Here is a 22,476-nt window from a genome sequence, read left to right on the forward strand (position 1 = left end):
TCACAGACGCTGACGCCGCTCCCGGGGAGGTTTTAATGGTCCGGTCCCGTTACAGCCGAAAAGCCGCGGCCCCGCCCCTTCCCCCCTCCCCCAGTGACGTCATAGAGAGGGGGTGGGGCTTAACCCACCCCCCCCCCCGCAGGCTCCGTGCCCCTTCCCCCCCTTCCCCTCCCCCCATCGCGGTCCGGGGCTCCCCCCGCCCCCCCCTTCCCATGGAGGGGGCGGGGCCACAGAGACCCCGCCCACTACAGAGCGAGGCCCCGCCCCCATGGGGGAGGGGCGGTCCTGAGTGAGGCTGGGGGAGGGGGAGGAGCCTCAGAGTAAAACCAGAGTAAGGTGGGGGTAACCCTGGAGTAAAGTGAGAGTAACAGTGGAGTAACCCCAGAGCAAACCACCACCATGGAGTAAAGTGAGAGTAACCTCAGAGTAAAACTCCACCTTGGAGTAACCCCGAAGTAATGTGGAAGTAACCCCGGAGTAGCCAGTGAGGGGAGATGTGTCCCTTCTGGGTGGGCTGGGAGTAACCCCGGAGTAAACTGTGAGTAACGTCCGTTCAAGGGCTGAGTAACTTCCGAGTAAAGACTGGGCAGCTTCTGAGTAACCTCTGAGTAATGTCTGTGAAGAGGGCTGAGCAACCTCTGAGTAAAGGCTGAGCAATGTCCGTTCAAGGGCTGATTAAGCTCTGAGTAAAGGCTGAGGAAGCTCCAAGCAGGGGCTGAGCGAGCGCGGGAAGCGCTGAGTAAGGGCGGAGTAAGCACAGAGCAAAGGCAAAGAGGATCCAAACACCCGGAGTAAGGTGTGAGTAGCACAAAAGGAGCCAAAACAACCCAGAAAGGGGGAGCTGAGCAAGGCCGGAGTGAGGAAGGAGCTGAGTAAGTCTGGAGTAAGTTCTGCCTGCAAGTCCCTCAAAGGCTGAGTAAACTCAGAGTAAACTCAGAGTAAGGATCTCCTGGAGCAGCCTGGAGTAAGAGCAGAGTAAAGGCCCCACCCTGGCCGTGAGAAACTCCGGAATAAAGTCTGAGTAGGGATCGAGTCCGGAGCAACCTCAACGTAAGAGTGGAGGAGGCTCTGAGTAAGAACCTGGAGTAACTCAGGAGTAACAGAGAGCAGGAGCGAGAGGAGGCTGAGTAAGCCTGGAGTAAGGCTGGAGTAGGGCAGGGGTGGCCCAGAGCTGGGCCTGAGCTGCCTTGGAGTAAAGTCTGAGTAACCACAGAGTAAAGAGGGCCCAATCTTGGAGTAAAGTCTGAATAATCCTGGAGTAACCACAGAGTGAAGTGGGCCTGCCATTGGATTAAAGTCTGAGTAACCCTGGAGTAAGCGTGGTGTAACGTGGGTCCAGCCTTGGAGTAAAGTCTGAGTGAACTTGGAGTAAACATGGAGCAACCCTGGAGTGAAATGGGCCCAATCTTGGAGTAAAGTCTGAGTAATCCTGGAGTAACCCCAGAGTAATCCTGGAGTGAAAAGGGCCCAACCCCGAGTAACCCTGGAGTAAAGCATGAGTGACCTCCGAGTAAGCTCCCCACCCCCACTCCCCAAACGGCCCTGCCCCTTTTTGGCCCCTCCCCCTTTAGGCCCCGCCCCCTCAGGCCCCGCCCCCCGGGCGGGGGAGGGGCCGATATAGACTCTGATTTATAATATTGCCTTGAAAAAATAAAACTCGACGTAAATTGAGGGGGGAAAAACCCCCCAAAAATGGGGGGGACCCCAAAAAATGGGGAGGGGGGACCCCAAAAAAATGGGGGGGGACCCCAAATCTCCCCCCCAGACCCCCCCACAATGGGGGTCCCAGTGAAACCCCCCCCCCAAAATCCAGCAGCAGTTCCTTGGGGGTGGGGGGGGGGTTAGGGGATTTTGGGGGGGGGTCAGCAGTCCAAGGACCCCCCCCCTCCCCCACGAGGAGTTTTGGGGTGACCCCAAAGTCCTGGAGGTTTTTTTGGGGGGGACCCCAGCCCCGAATCTGGGGGGTCCTGGGGGGGGCGCAGCAGCGATCCAGGGGCTGTGGGGAGAGGAAGGAGTTAAAAAATGACCCCAAAAAGATGAAAATTCCCCCCAATATTTATCCCTCCCTTTTTAGGGACCCCTCCCTGAAATTTTTGGGGGGCGGGCGGGGGGGGTCAGAACCCCAAATTTCAAATGGGGGCGGCTCCGGTTTTGGGCGGTTCCAATTCCAAGGGGGGGGGGGCTCCTGAATTTTTATCATTTTTGGGATTTTTGGGGGGTGGGCTCATTTTTAGGGGGGGTTTGGGGATCATTCCCCAATAATGCCCCTCCCAAATTTTGGGATCCCAGATTTTTGGGAGCTGATCCTAAATTTTGAGATTTTGGGGGGCTGATCCCGGATTTTGGGGGGGCTGATCCCAGGTTTTGGGATTTTGGGGGGCTGACCCCAGATTTTGGGGATTTTGGGGGAGCTGACCCCAGATTTTGGGGATTTTGTGGAGCTGATCCCAGATTTTGGGGATTTTGGGGGACCTGACCCCAGATTTTGGGGATTTTGCAGGGCTGATCCCAGATTTAGGGGATTTTGGGGGGCTGATTTCAGATTTTGGGATTTTAGGGGACCTGACCCCAGATTTTGGGGATTTTTGGGGGGCTGATCCCAGATTTGGGGATTTTCGGGGGCTGACCCCAGATTTTGGGAGGCTGATTTCAGATTTTGGGGATTTTGGGGGGGCCCTCACCTGCTCAACATCAGAACTCGGTGTCGAGCACCCGGAAGGCGGAAGAACCTGTAGGGAAAAAAAGGGGTCAGGAAACGCCCCAAAACCCCCAAAATCACCTCAGAAAAACCCCAAAATCACCTGAAAAAAAACCCAAAATCACCTGGAAAAAAAGCCCAAAACTACCTCAAAAATAACCCCCAAACCACCTCAAAACTACCCCATAAACACGGCCAAAAAAATCCCAAAACCACCTCAAAAAAAAACCCCAAACCATCTTAAAATGTCCCATAAACACCCCCCAAAAAAACCCAAAACCACCTCAAAAAAAAAAAAAAAAATCATCTCAAAAAAACACCCCCAAAACACCTTAAATCTACCCCATAAACACCCCCCAAGAAAAACCAGAATCACCTCAAAAACACCCCAAAACCACCTCAAAAATACCCCACAACCACCCCAAAAAAACCCCAAATCCACCCCAAAAATTAACCCCCCAAGAAAGCCCAAAACACCCTAAAAACACCCCAAAAATCCCCCAAAATGACCCCAAAAAACCCCAAGGAAAAGGGTGTGGGGGGCAGGGGGTTTTTGGAGTTCAGGGGTTTTGGGGTTCAGGGAGTTTTTTGTGTTCAGGATTTTTGGGGTTTCAGGTGTTTTTGGGATTCAGGGTTTTTGGGGTCCCACCTGTGGGATTCAGGTGTTTGGGGTTCAGGTGGATTTTGGGGTTCAGGGTATTTGGAGTTCAGGTTTTTAGGGTTCAGGATTTTGGGGTTCAGGTTTTGAGTTTGGGGGGTTTTTGGGGTTCAGGTTTTTGGGGTTCAGGGTTTCTGGGGTTTAGGGTTTTTGGAGTTCAGGGTTTTTGGGGTTCAGGATTTTTGGGGTCCCCACCTGTGGGGAGCAGGGGGTTTTTGGGGTTCAGGTTTTTGGGGTTTTGGGTTTTTGAGGTTCAGCATTTCTGGGGTTTAGGTTTTTGGGGTTCAGGGTATTTGGAGTTCAGCTTTTTGGAGTTCAGGTGTTTTTAGGGTTCAGGGTTTTTGGGGTTCAGGGTTTTTGGGGTCCCCACCTGTGGGGGGCAGGGGGTTTTTGGGGTTCAGGGTTTTTGGAGTTCAGAGTTTTTGGGGTTCAGGGTATTTGGAGTTCAGCTTTTTGGAGTTCAGGTGTTTTTAGGCTTCAGGGTTTTTGGGCTCAGGGTTTTTGGGGTTCAGGATTTTGGGGTTCAGGATTTTGGGGTCCCCACCTGTGGGGGGCAGGGGCCCCGTGCGCAGCCCCGGCTCCTTCTGCAGCTGAATCTCCTTCAGTGCGAAGATGGACGTGGCTGGAGGGGGCGGGGAAACCCCAAATCAAGGGGTGTGGCCAGCCCAAGCCACACCCCTAGAAAACCACACCCCTGATTTGCATAGCCCCGCCCAATAGTGTTCAAGCCCCGCCCATTCAGCCCCACCCACAGCACAGCTCCACCCATTGAAATGCCCCATACAGATAAGCCCCACCCACTCTAAGCCACACCCACACAGCCCCACCCTCTCAATGCCCCACCCCCAAAACCCCACCCATGTGAAGCCCCACCCCCAATGACAACACCCATTAAGCCCCACCCCCACAGCACCCCACCCTTCCAATGCCACACCCATGTGAAGCCCCGCCCCAAATCCCACATCACCCTTCCAATGCCCCACCCATGCAAAGCCCCGCCCCCAGTGCCCCACCCCTGCAAAGCCCCGCCCCATTTCCAAACTCTCACCAAGCTCCACCCCCAGGGCCAGACCCATGTGAAGCCCCGCCCCCAATCCCACATCACCCTTCCAATGCCCCACCCATGCAAAGCCCCGCCCCCAGTGCCACACTCATGGAAACTCCGCCCCCAGTGCCACACCCATGGAAACTCCACCCCCAGTGCCAAATCCAAAACCCCACCCCCAGTGCCACAGCCATGTGAAGCCCCGCCCCAAATTCCACATCACCCTCCCAATGCCCCACCCCCTTGGCCCCGCCCCCTTGGCCCCGCCCCCGGCCCCGCCCACTCACTGTCGGGCAGGTTGCTGACGCGCGGCCCCAGGCAGCTGAAGAACGGGTGTCCCATGGCCTCCGCCGCCGGCAGCCGCCGCCGCCCCTCGAACTGCCCCGCCCCCGTCAGGCCACGCCCACCCGTGGGACACGCCCCACGAATGGGCGTGGCTATCCAAATCCCCGCCCTCACTCATCAAAGGGGCGTGGCTGCACCCCCACCCCCTCCCGGGGAGCCGCGCCCATGGAAGGGGAGGGGGTCAGTGGGGGTGTGGCCAAAGGGGGCGGGGCCAGCGCAGGCCACGCCCAGCTCACCTGCAGCAGCTGCCCCAGGAGGTCGGCGCCGTCCTGGTCCAACCTGGGGGGACAAAGGGACTCAGGAGCCACCAACGCACCTGGGGGACAGGGACAGGGGACACGGACAGGGGACAGGGACAGGGGACAGGGGACAGGGACAGGGGACAGGGACAGGGGACAGGGACAGGGACAGGGGACAGGGACAGGGACAGGGGACAGGGACAGCCCAGAGGGGACAGGGACAGGGGACAGGGACAGGGGACAGGGACAGGGGACACGGACAGGGGACAGGGACAGGGACAGGGGACAGGGACAGGGGACAGGGGACAGGGACAGGGACAGGGGACAGGGACACCCCACAGGGGACAGGGACTGGGACAGCCCAGAGGGGACAGGGACAGCCCATGGCCCAGGTGCCACCCATGTGCCACCCTCAAGTACAGGTGCCATTCTATGGGGCAGGTGCCATCCCCACAGGACAGGTGCCTCCCCCAGCCCAAGTGCCACCCTGCTGTCCCCTGTCTGTCTGTCTGTCCCCGCCGTGTCCCTCTGTCCCCTGTCTATTCCCTCTATCCCCTGTCTGTCCCCTCCCTGTCTGTCTGTCCCCTGTCTGTCCCTCCCCCGTCTGTCTGTCCCCTGTCTGTTCCCTCTATCCCCTGTCTGTCTGTCCCCTCCCTGTCCATCTGTCCCCTGTCTGTCTGTCCCCTGTCCTGTCTGTCCCCTGTCTGTTCCCTCTGTCCCCTCCCTGTCTATCCCCTCCCTGTCTGTGTATCCCCTGTCCGTCTGTCCCCTCCCTGTCTGTCCTGTCTGTCCCCTCCCTGTCCGTCTGTCCCCTCCCCGCCGTGTCCGTCTGTCCCTGACCGTGGCGCGTGCTGCCGCAGCCCCTCGGGCGGGTACTGGGGGTATTTGTGTGCCCGGAACTCGGCGTTGGCACCAATGCCCGGCCACGTCTCCTCCGTCGGGGTCCCTAAAGGGGGGGACACGGGGTGGGGGGAGAGGAGCTCAGCACCCCCAGATCTGCCCCAGACACCCCAGATCTGCCCCAGACCCCCCAAATCTGCCCCAAATCCCCCAAATCTGCCCCAGACCCCCCAAATCTGACCCAAACCCCCCCCAGATCTGCCCCAAATCCCCCAAATCTGCCCCAAATCCCCCAAATCTGACCCAGACCCCCCCAAATCTTCCCCAAACCCCCCCAGATCTGCCCCAACCCCCCCCAAATCTGACCCAGACCCCCCAAATCTGCCCCAAATCTGCCCCAAATCTGCCTCAAATCCCCCAAATCTGACCCAGACCCCCCAAATCTGCCCCAACCCCCCCCAAATCTGCCCCAGACCCCCCAAATCTGCCCCAAATCCCCCAAATCTGCCCCAGACCCCCCAAATCTGCCCCAAATCCCCCAAATCTGCCCCAGACCCCCCAAATCTGCCCCAAATCAACCCCAAATCCCCCAAATCTGCCCCAGACCCCCCAAATCTGCCCCAACCCCCCCAAATCTGCCCCAGACCCCCCAAATCTGCCCCAACCCCCCCAAATCTGCCCCAAACCCCCCAAATCTGCCCCAGACCCCCCAAATCTGCCCCAAATCCCCCAAATCTGCCCCAAATCCCCCAAATCTGCCCCAGACCCCCCAAATCTGCCCCAAATCCCTCCCAAATCTGCCACAAACCCCCCAAATCTGCCCCAAACCCACCCAGATCTGCCCCAAACCCCCCAAATCTGCCCCAAACCCCCCAAATCTGCCCCAACCCCCCCAGATCTGCCCCAACCCCAAGATTTACCCCAAATCCCCCTGGATTTCCCCAAATCCTGCCCAGATCCTCCCAAATTCTCCTGGATTTGCCCAAACCCCCCCAGATTTGCACCAAAACCTCCCCAGATTTTCCCAATTCCCCCCCCAGATTTCCCCGAATTCTCCTGGATTTGCCCCAAAACCCCCCAGATTTGCCCAAATTCCACCTGGATTTGCCCAAAACCCCCAACATTTCCCCCAAACCCCCCCGAATTTCCCTCAAATCCCCCCAAATTCCCCCAATTCCCCCAGATTTCCTTCAAATCCTCCTGGATTTTTCCCAAATCCCCCCGGATTTGCCCCAAATCCCCCTGGATTTGCCCCAAACCCCCCCCAAATTCCCCCCAACCCCTCGGACTTTCCCAAATCTCCCCAGATTTGCCCCAAATTCCCCCAAACCCCCCCAGATCTGCCCCAAACTCCCAAGATTTTTCCCCCAAATCCCCCCAGATTTCCCCCAACCCCCCAATTTTCCCAAATCCCCCGTTTTTCGCCCCAAACGCACCGAGCAGGCGGAAGATGAAGTGCAGCTGCTCCTCCACGGTGGCCCCGGGGAACAGCGGCCGCCCCGTCACCATCTCCGAGAAGATGCAGCCGACCCCCCTGCCAGGGACACCCCAAAAACCCCAAAATTTACCCCAAAATTATCCCGAAATCCCAAACTGACCCCCCTGCCAGGGACACCCCAAAAAACCCCAAAATTACCCCAAAATTACCACCAAAATTACCCCGAAATCCCAAACTGACCCCCCTGCCAGGGACACCCCAAAGAACCCCAAAATTACCCCCAAAATTACCCCCAAAATTACCCCAGACTGACCCCCCTGCCAGGGACACCCCAAAAACCCCAAAATTACCCCCAAAAATTACCCCAAAATTATCACAAAACCCCAGACTGATCTCCCTGCCAGGGACACCCCAAAAAGCCCTAAATTTACCCCAAAATTACCCCCAAAAAACCCAAAATTATCCCCAAAATCCCAGACTGACCCCCCTGCCAGAGCCACTCCAAAAAACCCCAAATTTACCCCAAAGTTACCCCCAAAAAAACCCCAATTTATCCCCAAAATTACCCCTGTGGGAACTCCAAAATCCCCAAGTCCCTCCCAGTAATTCCCAGTGAATCCCAGTAATTCCCAGTGAATCCCAGGGAATCCCAGTAAGCCCCAGTAAATCCCAGTGAATCCCAGTGGATCCCAGTGGATCCCAGTAAATCCCAGTGGATCCCAGTGATTCCCAGTGGATCCCAGTGGATCCCAGTGGATCCCAGTGAATCCCAGTCAATCTCAGTGATTCCCAGTAAATCCCAGTGGATCCCAGTGATTCCCAGTGATTCCCAGTGAATCCCAGTAAATCCCAGTGTCCCTCACAGTAAATCCCAGTGGATCCCAGTGATTCCCAGTGGATCCCAGTGATTCCCAGTGAATCCCAGTGTCCCTCACAGTGAATCCCAGTAATTCCCAGTGAATCCCAGTGAATCCCAGTAATTCCCAGTGATTCCCAGTCAATCCCAGTGAATCCCAGTAAATCCCAGTAATTCCCAGTGAATCCCAGTAAATCCCAGTGAATTCCAGTGATTCCCAGTAAATCCTAGTGGATCCCAGTGAATCCCAGTGAATCCCAGTAAATCCCAGTGGATCCCAGTGGATCCCAGTGTCCCTCACAGTAAATCCCAGTAAATCCTAGTGAATCCCAGTAAATCCTAATGAATCCCAGTGATTCCCAGTAAATCCCAGTAATTCCCAGTGGATCCCAGTGATTCCCAGTGTCCCTCACAGTAAATCCCAGTAATTCCCAGTGGATCCCAGTGAATCCCAGTAAATCCCAGTGTCCCTCACAGTAAATCCCAGTGATTCCCAGTAATTCCCAGTCAATCCCAGTGCCCACCACATGTACTCGGTAGACCCCAGCAGGATGTGCCTGTCCCAGTGCCCCCAGTGCCCATCCCAGTAAATCCCAGTGCCCCCAGTGCCCATCCCAGTCCCTCCCAGTAAATCCCAGTAAATCCCAGTGCTCCCAGTCCCTCCCAGTCCCTCCCAGTGCCCACCACACGTTGATCTGGGTGCTGTACTCGGTGGAGCCCAGCAGGATGTGCCCATCCCAGTGCCCATCCCAGTAAATCCCAGTCCATCCCAATGCCCCCAATGCCCATCCCAGTCCCTCCCAGTGCTCCCAGTGCCCACCACATGTCGCTCTGGGTGCTGTACTCTGTAGAACCCAGCAGGATGTGCCCATCCCAGTGCCCCCAGTGCCCATCCCAGTAATTCCCAGTAAATCCCAATGCCCCCAATGCCCATCCCAGTAAATCCCAGTCCCTCCCAGTCCCTCCCAGAGCCCCTCCCAGTAAATCCCAGTGCTCCCAGTCCCTCCCAGTGCCCACCACATGTCGATCTGGGTGCTGTAGTCATTAGATCCCAGCAGGATGTGCCCATCCTGATGCCCCCAGTGAATCCCAGTGCCCCCAGTGCCCCTCCCAGTAAATCCCAATAAATCCCAGTAAATCCCAGTCCCTCCCAGTATTCCCAGTGCCCACCACACATTGATCTGGGTGCTGTATTCCGTAGACCCCAGCAGGATGTGCCCATCCCAGTGCCCCCAGTGCCTCCCAGTAAATCCCAGTGAATCCCAGTGAATCCCAGTGCCCCCAATGCCCATCCCAGTAAATCCCAGTCCCTCCCAGTGCTCCCAGTGCCCACCACATGTCGATCTGGGTGCTGTACTCCGTAGACCCCAGCAGGATGTGCCCATCCCAGTGCCCATCCCAGTAATTCCCAGTAAATCCCAATGCCCCCAATGCCCATCCCAGTCCCTCCCAGTCCCTCCCAGTCCCTCTCCCAGTAAATCCCAGTGCTCCCAGTCCCTCCCAGTGCCCACCACATGTCGATCTGGGTGCTGTACTCCGTGGAGCCCAGCAGGATGTGCCCATCCCAGTGCCCCCAGTGCCCATCCCAGTAAATCCCAGTCCCTCCCAGTCCATCCCAATGCCCCCAGTGCCCATCCCAGTCATTCCCAGTCCCTCCCAGTCCCTCCCAGTCCCTCCCAGTGCTCCCAGTGCCCACCACATGTCAATCTGGGTGCTGTACTCCGTAGACCCCAGCAGGATGTGCCCATCCCAGTGCCCATCCCAGTAAATCCCAGTAAATCCCAGTAAATTCCAGTCCATCCCAATGCCCCCAATGCCCATCCCAGTCCCTCCCAGTCCCTCCCAGAGCCCCTCCCAGTAAATCCCAGTAAATCCCAATGCCCCCAGAGCCCCTCCCAGTCATTCCCAGTCCCTCCCAGTGCTCCCAGTGCCCACCACATGTCGATCTGGGTGCTGTACTCGGTGGAGCCCAGCAGGATGTGCCCATCCTGATGCCCCCAGTGCCTCCCAGTAAATCCCAGTAAATCCCAATGCCCCCAATGCCCATCCCAGTCCCTCCCAGAGCCCCTCCCAGTCCCTCCCAGTGCTCCCAGTGCCCACCACATGTCGATCTGGGTGCTGTACTCGGTGGAGCCCAGCAGGATGTGCCCATCCTGATGCCCCCAGTGCCTCCCAGTAAATCCCAGTAAATCCCAATGCCCCCAATGCCCATCCCAGTCCCTCCCAGAGCCCCTCCCAGTCCCTCCCAGTGCTCCCAGTGCCCACCACATGTCGATCTGGGTGCTGTACTCGGTGGAGCCCAGCAGGATGTCGGGCGGGCGGTACCACAGCGTCACCACCTCGCTCGAGAACGTCTTGGTGGGGATGGACTTGGCACGGGCCAGGCCTGGGGGGCAAAAAGTGGGGGCAAAATGGGGTTCAGGGGGGCAAAATGGGATCGGGGGGGGCAGAATGGGGTCAGGGGGGCAGAAAATGGGGATCAGGGGGGCAGAAAATGGGGTCCTGGGGGGGGGTTTGGGGAGTTCTGAGAGGTTTTTGGGGTCCCAGGAGAGGTTTATGGGATTTTGGGGGGATTTTATGGGGTTCTGATGGGGTTTTGGGGTTCCAGGTGAGGTTTTGGGGGTTCCAGGTCAGGTTTTGGGGATTCCAGGTCAGGTTTTGGGGTCCCAGGTCAGGTTTTGGGGGTCCCAGGTCACGTTTTGGGGTTCCAGGTGAGCTTTTTGGGGGTTCCAGGTCAGATTTTTGGGTCCCAGGTGAGGTTTTTGGGGTGCCCTGACCAAAATCTGCCAGCTTGAGGTCACTGTGATGGCTGAGCAGATCCTGGGAAGGTTTATGGGGTTTTTGGGGGTCCTAGGTCAGGTTTTTGGGGTTCCAGGTGAGGTTTTTGGGGTTCCAGGTCAGGTTTTTGGGGTGCCAGGTCAGATTTTTGGGTCCCAGGTGAGGTTTTTGGGGTGCCCTGACCGAAATCTGTCAGCTTGAGGTCACTCCAAAGGCTGAGCAGCCCTGAGAAGGTTTATGGGGTCTTGAGGGATTTTATGGGTTTTGGGGGTTTCTGATGGGGTTTGTGAGGTTTTTGGGGTCCTAGGTCAGGTTTTTGGGGTTCCAGGTGAGGTTTTGGGGTTCCAGGTCAGGTTTTTTTGGGGTCCTAGGTCAGGTTTTTTGGGGTGCCCTGACTGAAATCTGCCAGTTTGAGGTCACTGTGGTGGCTGAGCAGATCCTGGGAAGGTTTATGGGGTCTTGGGGGATTTTATGGGTTTTTTGGGGGTTTCTGATGGGGTTTTTGGGGTGCCCTGATGGAAATCTGCCAGCTTGAGGTCACCCCAAAGTCTGAGCAGCCCTGGGAAGGTTTACGGGGTCTTGGGAAGGTTTAGGGGGTCTTGGAGGGTTTTATGGGGTCTTGGGGGATTTTATGGGTTTTGGGAGGGGTTTATGGGTTTTTTGGGGGTTTCTGATGGGGTTTTGAGGGGTTTTTGGGGTTCCAGGTGAGGCTCTTGGGGTGCCCTGACTGAAATCTGCCAGTTTGAGGTCACCCCAAAGGCTGAGCAGCCCTGGGAAGGTTTACGGGGTCTTGGGGGATTTTATGGGTTTTTGGGGGGTTTCTGATGGGGTTTTGTGGGGTTTTTGGGGTCCCAGGTGAGGTTTTTGGGGTTTTTGGGGTGCCCTGACCGAAATCTGCCAGCTTGAGGTCCCCCCGGCGGCTGAGCAGGAGGTTCTGGGGTTTGAGGTCGCGGTGCAGAACCTTGTGACGGTGACAGAAGGCGAGACCCCGCAGGAGCTGGAACAGGAACAGCTGCACCCCAAAAAAATAACGGGATTAGAACCCCGGGACGGACACACAGACAGACAGACAGACAGACAGGGACAGACAGGGACAGACAGACAGACAGGGACAGACAGACAGGGACCCCGCAGGAGCTGGAACAGGAACAGCTGCACCCCAAAAAAATAATGGGATTAGAACCCCGGGACGGACACACAGACAGACAGACAGACAGACAGACAGACAGGGACAGACAGGGACAGACAGGGACAGACAGGGACAGACAGACAAGGACAGGGATGGACAGACAGACAGGGACCCCGCAGGAGCTGGAACAGGAACAGCTGCACCCCAAAAAAATAATAACGGGGTCAGAACCCCGGGACGGACAGACAGGGACAGACAGACAGGGACAGGGACAGACAAGGACAGACAACGGCAGGGACAGACAGACAGGGACAGACAGACAGACAGGGACAGACAAGGACAGACAAGGACAGGGACAGACAGACAGACAGGGACAGACAAGGACAGACAAGGGCAGGGACAGACAGACAGGGACAGACAGACAAGGACAGACAGACAGACAGGGGACACCCCGGGACACTCCCAGTCCCTCTGTGGCTCCTAAACCTCCCTGGGAAACACCAGAGACCCCAAAATCCCCTTAAAACCCTCCCCAAACCCCCCAAAATCCCATAAAATACCCCCAAATCCCACCCTGACGTTGTGCATGCTGATGACCCCAAAATCCCCCCCAAAATCCCCCAAAATCCCCCCCAAAATCCCCCAAAATCCCACTAAAATCCCCCAAAATTTACCCAAACACCCCAAAATCCCTGAAATTACCCCAAAATCCCCTAAATTACCCCCAAATCCCCCAAAATCACCCCAAACCCCTCACCCTGACGTTGTGCATGCTGATAACCCCAAAATTCCCCCAAAACCCCCCCAATCCTCCCCAAACCTCCCCAAAATCCCACTAAAATCTCCCTAAATCCCCCAAAATTTACCAAAACACCCAAAATCCCCCGAAATTACCCCAAAATCCCCCAAAATTACCTCAAAATCCCCCAAAATTACCCCAAATCCCTCACCCTGACGTTGTGCATGCTGATGACCCCAAAATTCCCCCAAAACCCCCTCAAACCTCCCCAGAATTTCTCTAAAATCTCCCTAAATCCCCCAAAATTTCCCCAAACACCCCAAAATCCCTGAAATTACCCCAAAATCCCCCGAAATTACCCCAAAATCCCCCAAAATCACCCCAAACCCCTCACCCTGACGTTGTGCATGCTGATAACCCCAAAATGCCCCCCAAAACCCCCTCAAACCTCCCCAAAATTTCTCTAAAATCTCCCTAAATCCCCCAAAATTTCCCCAAACACCCCAAAATCCCTGAAATTACCCAAAAATCCCTGAAATTACCCCAAAATCCCCCAAAATTACCCCAAACCCCTCACCCTGACGTTGTGCATGCTGATGACGTTCCCACAATCGTCCAGGTACTGCTTCAGGTCCCGGTCCTGGACAAAGCAGAAAATCCCAAATTTTGGGGTGAATTTTTGGGGTCCCGGGTGAATTTTGGGTGATTTTGAGGTGAATTTTGGGGTGAATTTCAAGGTGAATTTTGGGTGGATTTTGGGTGATTTTGAGGTGAATTTTGGGGTGAATTTTGGGGTCCAAGGTGAATTTTGGGGGATTTTGAGGTGAATTCTGAGGTGAATTTGAGGGTGACTTTGGGGTGGATTTTGGGGTGAACTTGGGGTGGATTTTGGGTGAATTTGGGATGGATTTTGGGGTGATTTTGAGTTGAATTTTGGGGTGAATTTCGGGGTGAATTTGGGTGAACATTGGGGTGAATTTTGGGTGAATTTGAGGTGAATTCTGAGATAAACTTCAGGGTGAATTTTGGGGTGAATTTGGGTGAATTTTGGTGCAGATTTTGGGGTCCTGGGTGAATTTTGGGGGATTTTTTGAGGTGAACTCTGAGGTGAATTTCAGGGTGAATTTGGGGTGAATTTTGGGTGGATTTTGGGGTGATTTTTGGGTGATTTGGGGAGGATTTGGGGATGATTTTGGGGTGGATTTTGGGTGGATTTTGGGTGAATTTGGGGTGAATTTGCAGTGAATTTGGGGTGGATTTTGGGGTGATTTTGGGGTGAATTTTGGTGTGATTTGGGTGTGGATTTTGCGTGAATTTGGGATGATTTTGGGGTGGATTTTGGGGTGATTCTTGGGTGGATTTTGGGGTGATTTTGGGGTGAATTTGGGGCGGTTTTTTGTGTGATTTTTGGGTGGATTTTGGGGTGAATTTTGGGGTGAATTCTGAGGTGAATTTCAGTGAATTTGGGGTGAATTTGGGGTGATTTTGGGGTGGGTTTTTGTGTGATTTTTGGGTGGATTTTTGGGTGATTTTGGGGTGAATTTGGGGTGATTTTTTGTGTGATTTTTGGGTGGATTTTGGGGTGATTTTTGGGCGATTTGGGGCGGATTTTGGAGAGAACTTGGGGTTGAATTTCAGGCTGGATTTTGGGGTGATTTGGGGTGGATTTGGGGGTGAATTTGGGGTGGATTTGGGGGTGATTTTGGGGTGAATTTGGGGTGGATTTTGGGGTGATTTTGGGGTGAATTTGGGGTGGATTTTGGTGTGATTGTTGGGTGGATTTTGGGGTGATTTTGGGTGGATTTTGGGGTGAATTTGGGGTGGATTTTGGGGTGAATTTGGGGTGATTTTGGGGTGAATTTGGGGTGATTTGGGGCTCACCAGGTACTCGAAGACCAGCGTCAGGCACTGCGGCGTGTGCACGATGTCGTGCAGCGTCACCACGTTGGCGTGCTTGAGATCCCGCAGCAGGGACACTGCGGGGACATTGGGGACAGGGAGGGGACATTGGGGACATTGGGGACAGGGAGGGGACATTGGGGACGTTGGGGACATTGGGGACAGGGGGGACATTGGGGACATTGGGGACAGGGGGGACATTGGGGACATTGGGGACATTGGGGACATTGGGGACAGGGGGGCATTGGTCCCTCAATGTCCCCCCAGTGTCCCCTGAGTCCCCCCCATGTCCCCTTGTCCCTGCTGTGTCCACCAATGTCCCCTGTGTCCCTCCGTGTCCCCCCTGTCCCCAATGTCCCCAATGTCCCCCTGTCCTTCCGTGTCCCCAATGTCCCCCTGTCCACAATGTCCCGTGTCCCCTCCATGTCCCCCATGTCCCCAGTGTCCCCCATCCCCAATGTCCCCTGTGTCCCCTCCATGTCCTGCAATGTCCCCAGTGTCCCCAATGTCCCCTCAGTGTCCCCACCTTCTTGGATGGCCCTGCAGGCTGTGTCCCCCCAGTGTCCCCCCAGTGTCCCCAATGTCCCCCTGATGTCCCCAGTGTCCCCAAATGTCCCCTCAGTGTCCCCACCCTCCCGTATGGCCGTGCAGGCTGTGTCCCCCCAGTGTCCCCCCAATGTCCCCAATGTCCCCTCAGTGTCCCCACCCTCCCGTATGGCCGTGCAGGCTGTGTCCCACCAGTGTCCCCAATGTCCCCTTGGTGTCCCCAGTGTCCCCAAATGTCCCCAAGTGTCCCCACCCTCGCGGATGGCCGTGCAGGGCGCCCCCTCCTCGTGCTCCAGCCGGATTTCCTTCAGCGCCACCAGGTTCTCGGTCAGTTTGCTGCGGCCCTTGTACACCGTGGCATAGGTACCCTGGGGACAGCAGGGGACACATTGGGGACATCGTCAGGGGACACTGGGGACAGCGGGGACATCATCAGGGGACATTGGAGACATCACCAGGGGACATTGGGGACAGTGGGGACATCATCAGGAACATCATCAGGGACACCTGTACACCGTGGCATAGGTACCCTGGGGACATGGGGACATCGTCAGGGGGCATTGGGGACATTGGGGACAGTGGGGACATCATCAGGGACATCATCAGGGACAGTGGGGATGGCAGGGACACCTGTACCCCATGGCGTAGGTACCCTGAGGGGACATTGGGGACACATGGGGGACACATTGGGGACATCGTCAGGGGACACTGGGGACATCGTCAGGGACACCTGTACACCGTGGCACAGGTACCCTGAGGGGACATGGGGACACATTGGGGACATCGTCAGGGACACGGTGACATCATCAGGGACACCTGTACACCGTGGTGTATGTGCCCTGGGGACATGGGGACACGTTGGGGACATGGGGACATCATCAGGGACATCATCAGGGACACCTGTACCCCATGGCGTAGGTACCCTGAGGGGACATTGGGGACACATGGGGGACACATTGGGGACATCGTCAGGGGACACTGGGGACATTGTCAGGGACACCTGTACACCGTGGCACAGGTACCCTGAGGGGACATGGGGACACATTGGGGACATCAGGGACATGGGGACATCATCAGGGACACCTGAACACCGTGGTGTATGTGCCCTGGGGACATGGGGACACGTTGGGGACATCGTCCGGGGACAGCAGGGACAGTGGGGACACGAAGGGATTTTGAGGTGATTTTGATGGGGTTTGGGGCATGGGGACCTCAGGACAATGGGCACAGAGAGGGGACACACGTGACAGGTGACACAGGTGACAAAGATCACACAGGTGACAGCACAGGTGACAGGTGACAGGTGACACAGGTGACAGGTGACGGACACAAGTGACACAGGTGACACAGGTGACATATAGGTGACACACAGGTGATGGACACAGGTGACACACAGGTGACACAGGTGACACACAGACATCACAGGTGACACAGGTGACACACAGGTGACAGCACAGGTGACAGGTGATGGACACAGGTGACACAGGTGACACAGGTGACACACAGGTGGCACACAGGTGACACAGGTGACACTCAGGTGGCACACAGGTGACACAGGTGACACACAGGTGACAGCACAGGTGACAGGTGATGGACACAGGTGACACAGGTGACACAGGTGACACACAGGTGACACACAGATGACACAGGTGACACAGGTGACACAGGTGACACACAACTGACACACAGGTGACACACAGGTGACACAGGTGACACACAGGTGACACAGGTGACACAAGTGACACACAGGTGACAGCACAGGTGACAGGTGATGGACACAGGTGACACACAACTGACACACAGGTGACACAGGTGACACTCAGGTGACACAGGTGACACAGGTGACACTCAGGTGGCCCCGGTGCCTCACCTCTCCCAGTTTGTCCAGTTTCACGTAGGTCTCCAACTTCCCGAAGCCGATTTCAGACTGAGGGGAGAGGGGAGGGGAGGGGAGGGGAGGGGAGGGGAGGGGAGGGGAGGGGAGGGGAGGGGAGGGGAGGGGAGGGGAGGGGACATCTTACTGGGAGAACTGGGAGAGCTGGGGGGACCCCGCCCTCCCGCTCTGTACTGGTTTATACTGGTCTGTACTGGTTTGTACTGGTCTGTACTGGTCTATCCTGGTTTATACTGGCCCACACTGGTCTGTACTGGTCTATCCTGGCCCATACTCGCCTGTAGTGGTCCATACTGGTTTATACTGGTCTATAGTGGTCTGTAGTGGTTTATACTGGTCTCTAGTAACTCATATTGGTCTGTACTGGTTTGTACTGGTCTATACTGGTTTATACTGGCCCATACTGGTCTGTACTGGTCTATATTGGCCCATACTGGTCTATACTGGCCCATACTCGCCTGTAGTGGTCCATACCAGTCTATACTGGTTTATACTGGCCTGTACTGGTTTATACTGGTCTATAGTGGTCCATAGTGGCTTATACCAGTTTCTAGTAGCACATACTAGTCTGTACTGGTCTATACTGGTTTATACTGGTCTATGCTGGCCCATACTGGTCTGTACCGATCTGTATCGGTCTATACTGGTTCATACTGGTCTGTACCAGTCTGTAGCGATCTGTACCAGTCTGTACTGGTTCATACTGGTCTGTACTGGTCTGTGCTGGTTCATACTGGTCTGTACTGATCTGTATCGGTCTGTACTGGTTCATACTGGTCTGTGCCAGTCTGTACTGGTCTATACTGGTCCATACTGGGACTCACCAGGGAGACGCGGCGCAGGCGGCGGCTCAGGGGCCCGGGCAGCCCCAGCCCCCCCTCGGGCAGGCGGGTGTCAGCGGGCAGGGACAGGCGCTTGGTGACATCCTGGGGACGGGGACAGGTCAGCCCAGTTCAGCCCAGTTCAGCCCAGTTCATCCCAGTGCCCTCCCAGTTCATCCCGGTGCCCTCCCAGTTCAGCCCAGTTCAGCCCAGTTCATCCCGGTGCCCTCCCAGTTCAGCCCAGTTCAGCCCAGTTCAGCCCAGGGCCCTCCCAGTTCAGCCCCAGCCTCCCCCTTGGGCAGGGACAGGCGCTTGGTGACATCCTGGGGACGGGGACAGGTCATCCCAGTTCAGCCCAGTTCAGCCCAGTTCAGCCCAGTTCATCCCGGTGCCCTCCCAGTTCAGCCCAGGGCCCTCCCAGTTCATCCCAGTTCAGCCCAGGGCCCCCCCTTGGGCAGGGACAGGCGCTTGGTGACATCCTGGGGACAGGGGACAGCTCACACCAGTGCGCCCAGTGCCATCCCAGTGCTCCCAGTCCCTCCAGTCCCCCCCCAGTCCCTCCAGTCCCTCCCAGTCCCCCCCAGTATCCCCAGTCCCCCCAGTATCCCCAGTATGCCCAGTGTGCCCAGTCCCTCCCAATCCTCCCAGTTCCCCAGTCCCTCCCAGTCCCTCCCAGTCCCTCCCAGTCCCCCCCAATCGCTCCCAGTCCCCCCCAGTCCCTCCCAGCCCATCCCAGTCTCTCCCAGTCCCCCCCAGTCGTTCCCAGTCCCCCCCAGTCCCTCCCAGTCCCCCCAGTATTCCCAGTCCCCCCAGCCCCTCCCAGTCCCTCCCAGTATTCCCAGCCCCTCCCAGTCCCCCCAGTGTCCCCAGTCCCTCCCAGCCCCTCCCAGTATTCCCAGTCCCCCCAGTATCCCCAGTCCCTCCCAGTACCCCCAGTCCCTCCTAGTCCCTCCCAGTCCCTCCCAGTATCCCCAGTCCCTCCCAGCCCCTCCCAGTCCCCCAGTCCCTCCCAGCCCCTCCCAGTCCCCCAGTCCCTCCCAGCATCCCCAGTCCCTCCCAGTATCCCCAGTCCCCCAGTCCCCCCAGTCCCCCCAGTCCCACCTCGCAGGCTCCGTGCCGCGGGTGCTGCCGCAGCCTCACGGGTGACGCCACCTCCTCCGAGGATGTCCCCGAGGGGGGGTCGCTCTCCCCGTCCGACCCCATCCGGGCCTCGTCCCCCCCCGGCTCTGGGGACACAGAGAGGCGGGGGGGGGGGTCAGGGACCCCAAAATATCCAAAATACCCCAAAAAAACCCCCCAAAAAACCACCCCAAACTCAAGGGAACCCTTGGGACTCCTCAGTGTCCCCAAGCTGTCCCCAAAGCCCCTCCCCAGGGACCCCCCCCAATGTCCCCAAGGACCTCCCAAAATTCCCAAAATCAAGGGACCCCCAAGGACCCCCCCCCCATGTCCCCAAATCAAGGGACCCCCAAAGGACCCCCCAAAACCCCCCAGGGACCCCCCAATGTCCCCAAGGACCTCTCAATGTCCCCAGGTACCCTCCAACCCCCCCCCCCAAAATCAAGGGACCCCCAAAGGACCCCCGAAGGACCCCCCCATGTCCCCAAATCAAGGGACCCCCAAAGGACCCCCCAGGGACCCCCCCCAATGTCCCCCCCAATGTCCCCAAGGACCCCAAAATCCCCCCAAGGTCCCCAGGGCTGCCACACCCTGCCCCCCATTCCCCTCCCCCCCCAATTTGGGGACACGGAGGTGACGCGGGGACAGAGCACAGGTGGTGGCACCGGGGACAGGTGGTGGCACCTTGGGGGTGGCACAGGGGACAGGACACGGGGACAGATGGACGGACACGGCGGGGGGGGACGGACAGGGGACAGATGGGGAGGGGGGGGACACGTGGGGGTGGGGGGGGACAGGAGGGGACCCCCGGCTCTTAAAGGGACAGGCACCCCAAAATGTATCCCCCCCACCCCCGGCTTCTTAAAGGGCCAGGCACCCTCTTAAAGGGACAAGCACCTCAAAATGTGTCCCCCCCCAGCTTCTAAAAGGGACAGGCACCCTCTTAAAGGGACAGGCACCCCAAAACTATGCCCCCCTCTGTTTCTTAAAGGGACAGGTACCCTGTAAAAAGGCCAGGTACCCTCTTAAAGGGCCAGGCACCTCAAAATGTGTGCCCTCCCCCTCCCACTTAAAGGGACAGGAGACCTCTTAAAGGGGCAGGTACACTGTAAAAAGGGCCAGGTAGCCTCTTAAAGGGACAGGCACCCTCTTAAAGGGACAGGCACCTCTTAAAGGGATCAACACTTTCTTAAAGGGCCAGGCACCCTCTCAATCTCCTCCCCACACCCCCAAAGCTTTTAAAGGGCCAGGCACCCCTAACCTTGCCCCCCCCTTCTTAAAGGGCCAGGCACCCCCAACCCTGCCCCCCCCCCTTAAAGGGCCAGGCACCCCCAACCCGCACTGTCTTAAAGGGCCAGCTCCCTACTTTGGCGGGGCGGGGCCGGCTCCGGGGGGGGGGGGCGGGGCCGGCTGGGGGGGCGGGGCCGGCTTCGGGGGGGCGGGGCTCCCCTTAAAGGGCCAGCGCTCACCGCTGTCGCTGCCGGCGCCATCGCGGGGGTCCCCCAGGGCCTTGTCGGGGGCGCGGCCGCCCCGCAGCGTCATGGAGAGCTGGCGCTTGATCTTCTTCATCCGGTCCATGGCCCTGCCCTGCGGGGCACCCGAGCGTGGGCACGCGCACCTGGGCACAGCTGGAGCCGCCCTGCACACCTGGGCACACCTGGGGTCACTGCACACCTGAGTGCCCTGCACACCTGGGCACACCTGAGCACACCTGAGCATGGGCACGCACACCTGGGCACAGCTGGGCTCAACCTGCACACCTGAGCACCCCTGTACACCTGGGCAAAGCTGGGGTCACTGCAAACCTGGGTGCCCTGCACACCTGAGCACCCCTGCACACACCTGGGCACAGCTGGGCACCTGAACTCACTGCACACCTGAGTGGTGGGCACACCTGGCACAGCTGGGGCCACCCTGCACGCCTGGGGTCACCCTGCACACCTGAGTGCCCCGCACACCTGGGCACAGCCTCACCTGGGGTCACTGCATATCTGAGCCGTGGGCACAGCTGGGCACACCTGGAGCCACTCTACACACCTGGGCAAAGGTGGGGTCACTGCGCACCTGGGCACAGCCTCAACACCTGGGGTTCACTGCACACCTGAGTGCCCTGCACACCTGGGCACACCTGGGCACAGCTGAGGCCACACTGAACACCTGGGGCCCACCCTGAACACCTGAGCACCCCCTGCGCCCCGTGCACACCTGGGCACAGGCTGGGTCCACTGCACACCTGGGCACACCTGGGCACCCCCTCACACCTGGGCACCCCCTCACACCCGGGCACACCTGGCCCCTCCCCATCCCCACCCCCACACCTGGGCCCCCCCCCCGGTGCCCCTCCCCTCCCCTCGGAGGTGCCGCGCGTGCCCCGAGGGGGCGTGGCCTCCTCCCCTGCCCTCCTCCCCCCCCCCGCTGCCCTCACGGCGGCCCCGGTGATTCCCGGGACGTTCCCGGCGGTTCCCGGTGATTCCCGGGACGTTCCCGGCGCTCCCGGGGCGGTTCCCGTTACCGGCTCAGCGGCGCGGAGCCTCCCAGAAATCCTCGGCCATGGCGGGGCCGGGCCCGACCCCGCGGGGGCTCCGGTGGGGCCGGGCCGGGCCGGGCCGGGCGGGAGCGGCGGGAGCGGCGGCGGCGGCGGCGGCGCAAGATGGCGGCGGGGCGGGGCCACGTGACGTCAGCGCGAGGGGCGGGGCGAGGCGCGCGAGGGGCGGGGCTAAGCGGAGAGTGACGTTAGGGTGAGGGGCGGTGCGAGAGAGCGGGAGGGGCGGGGTTAAGCAGCGGTGACGTCATTGTGGGCGGGACAACGCGCTGGAGGGGCGGGGCTAAGTGAGGAGTGACGTCAGCGAAAACGGTGGGAAAGTAGAGGAGTAAAAAGGGGCGGGGCTTATAAGAACACGCCCCTCTGTGGTGGGGAGGGGCTTCTGGGGGGTGGGCGCTGTTTGGGACACGCCCCCAAACTCCACAGCAGGGAAATGGGGGAGGGGAGGGAGGGGGATTCCCTTCGGGGGACCCCCTGCCCCAGTGACGTCACAGCTGGGCTAAGGACCCCGCCCCCCCACACCCAACGGCCACCAGGATCCCGCTCCCCGACCCCGCCCCTCAGAGGGAGGGGGCGGGGACAGCGCCAAAGAGGCTCCGCCCCCTTTTGGGGGGACTCCGGGGTTACTCGGGGTTTACTCCGCAGCCCCGAACAGGAAGGGGCTGCTCCGAAGTTACTCCAGCGCTACTCAGAGCTTACTCAGGGGTTACTCCAGCCTCAGAATGGAGTGCTCCAGCTGTACCTTAAGGTTACTCAGGGATTACTCTATGCTTACCCACACATTGCTCCAGGTAATCCAGGGTTACTGCCAGGCCTCTCCCCCCTGCTTACAGGGCCCTCACAGTTTACTCATAAATTACTCCGGGGTTACTCCGAGCTCCCTCCTGTGT

The 22,476-nt window shown here is 58.3% G+C and overlaps 1 protein-coding gene across 1 annotated transcript; it reads right to left on the bottom strand.

Annotated features, from left to right (window-relative positions):
• Positions 1-376: 376 nt before the first annotated feature.
• On the bottom strand, positions 377-21,669 carry CDK16 (cyclin dependent kinase 16). Its single transcript, XM_066570442.1, has 17 exons — positions 21,557-21,669; positions 20,514-20,631; positions 19,027-19,151; positions 17,929-18,030; positions 17,081-17,137; positions 15,464-15,578; positions 14,647-14,741; positions 13,343-13,405; positions 11,786-11,909; positions 10,385-10,505; positions 7,262-7,359; positions 5,826-5,931; positions 4,983-5,025; positions 4,689-4,779; positions 3,901-3,978; positions 2,682-2,729; positions 377-1,996 (listed from the first exon to the last, which is right to left on the bottom strand). Exons 2-16 carry the CDS (start codon positions 20,620-20,622, stop codon positions 2,692-2,694), a joined length of 1,365 nt encoding a protein of 454 aa, XP_066426539.1. The 5' UTR covers positions 20,623-20,631; positions 21,557-21,669; the 3' UTR covers positions 377-1,996; positions 2,682-2,691.
• Between the last annotated feature and the right edge of the window lie 807 nt (positions 21,670-22,476).

This window comes from Molothrus aeneus, unplaced genomic scaffold (genome assembly GCF_037042795.1).
Source record: "Molothrus aeneus isolate 106 unplaced genomic scaffold, BPBGC_Maene_1.0 scaffold_30, whole genome shotgun sequence".
Lineage (NCBI taxonomy): Eukaryota > Metazoa > Chordata > Aves > Passeriformes > Icteridae > Molothrus > Molothrus aeneus.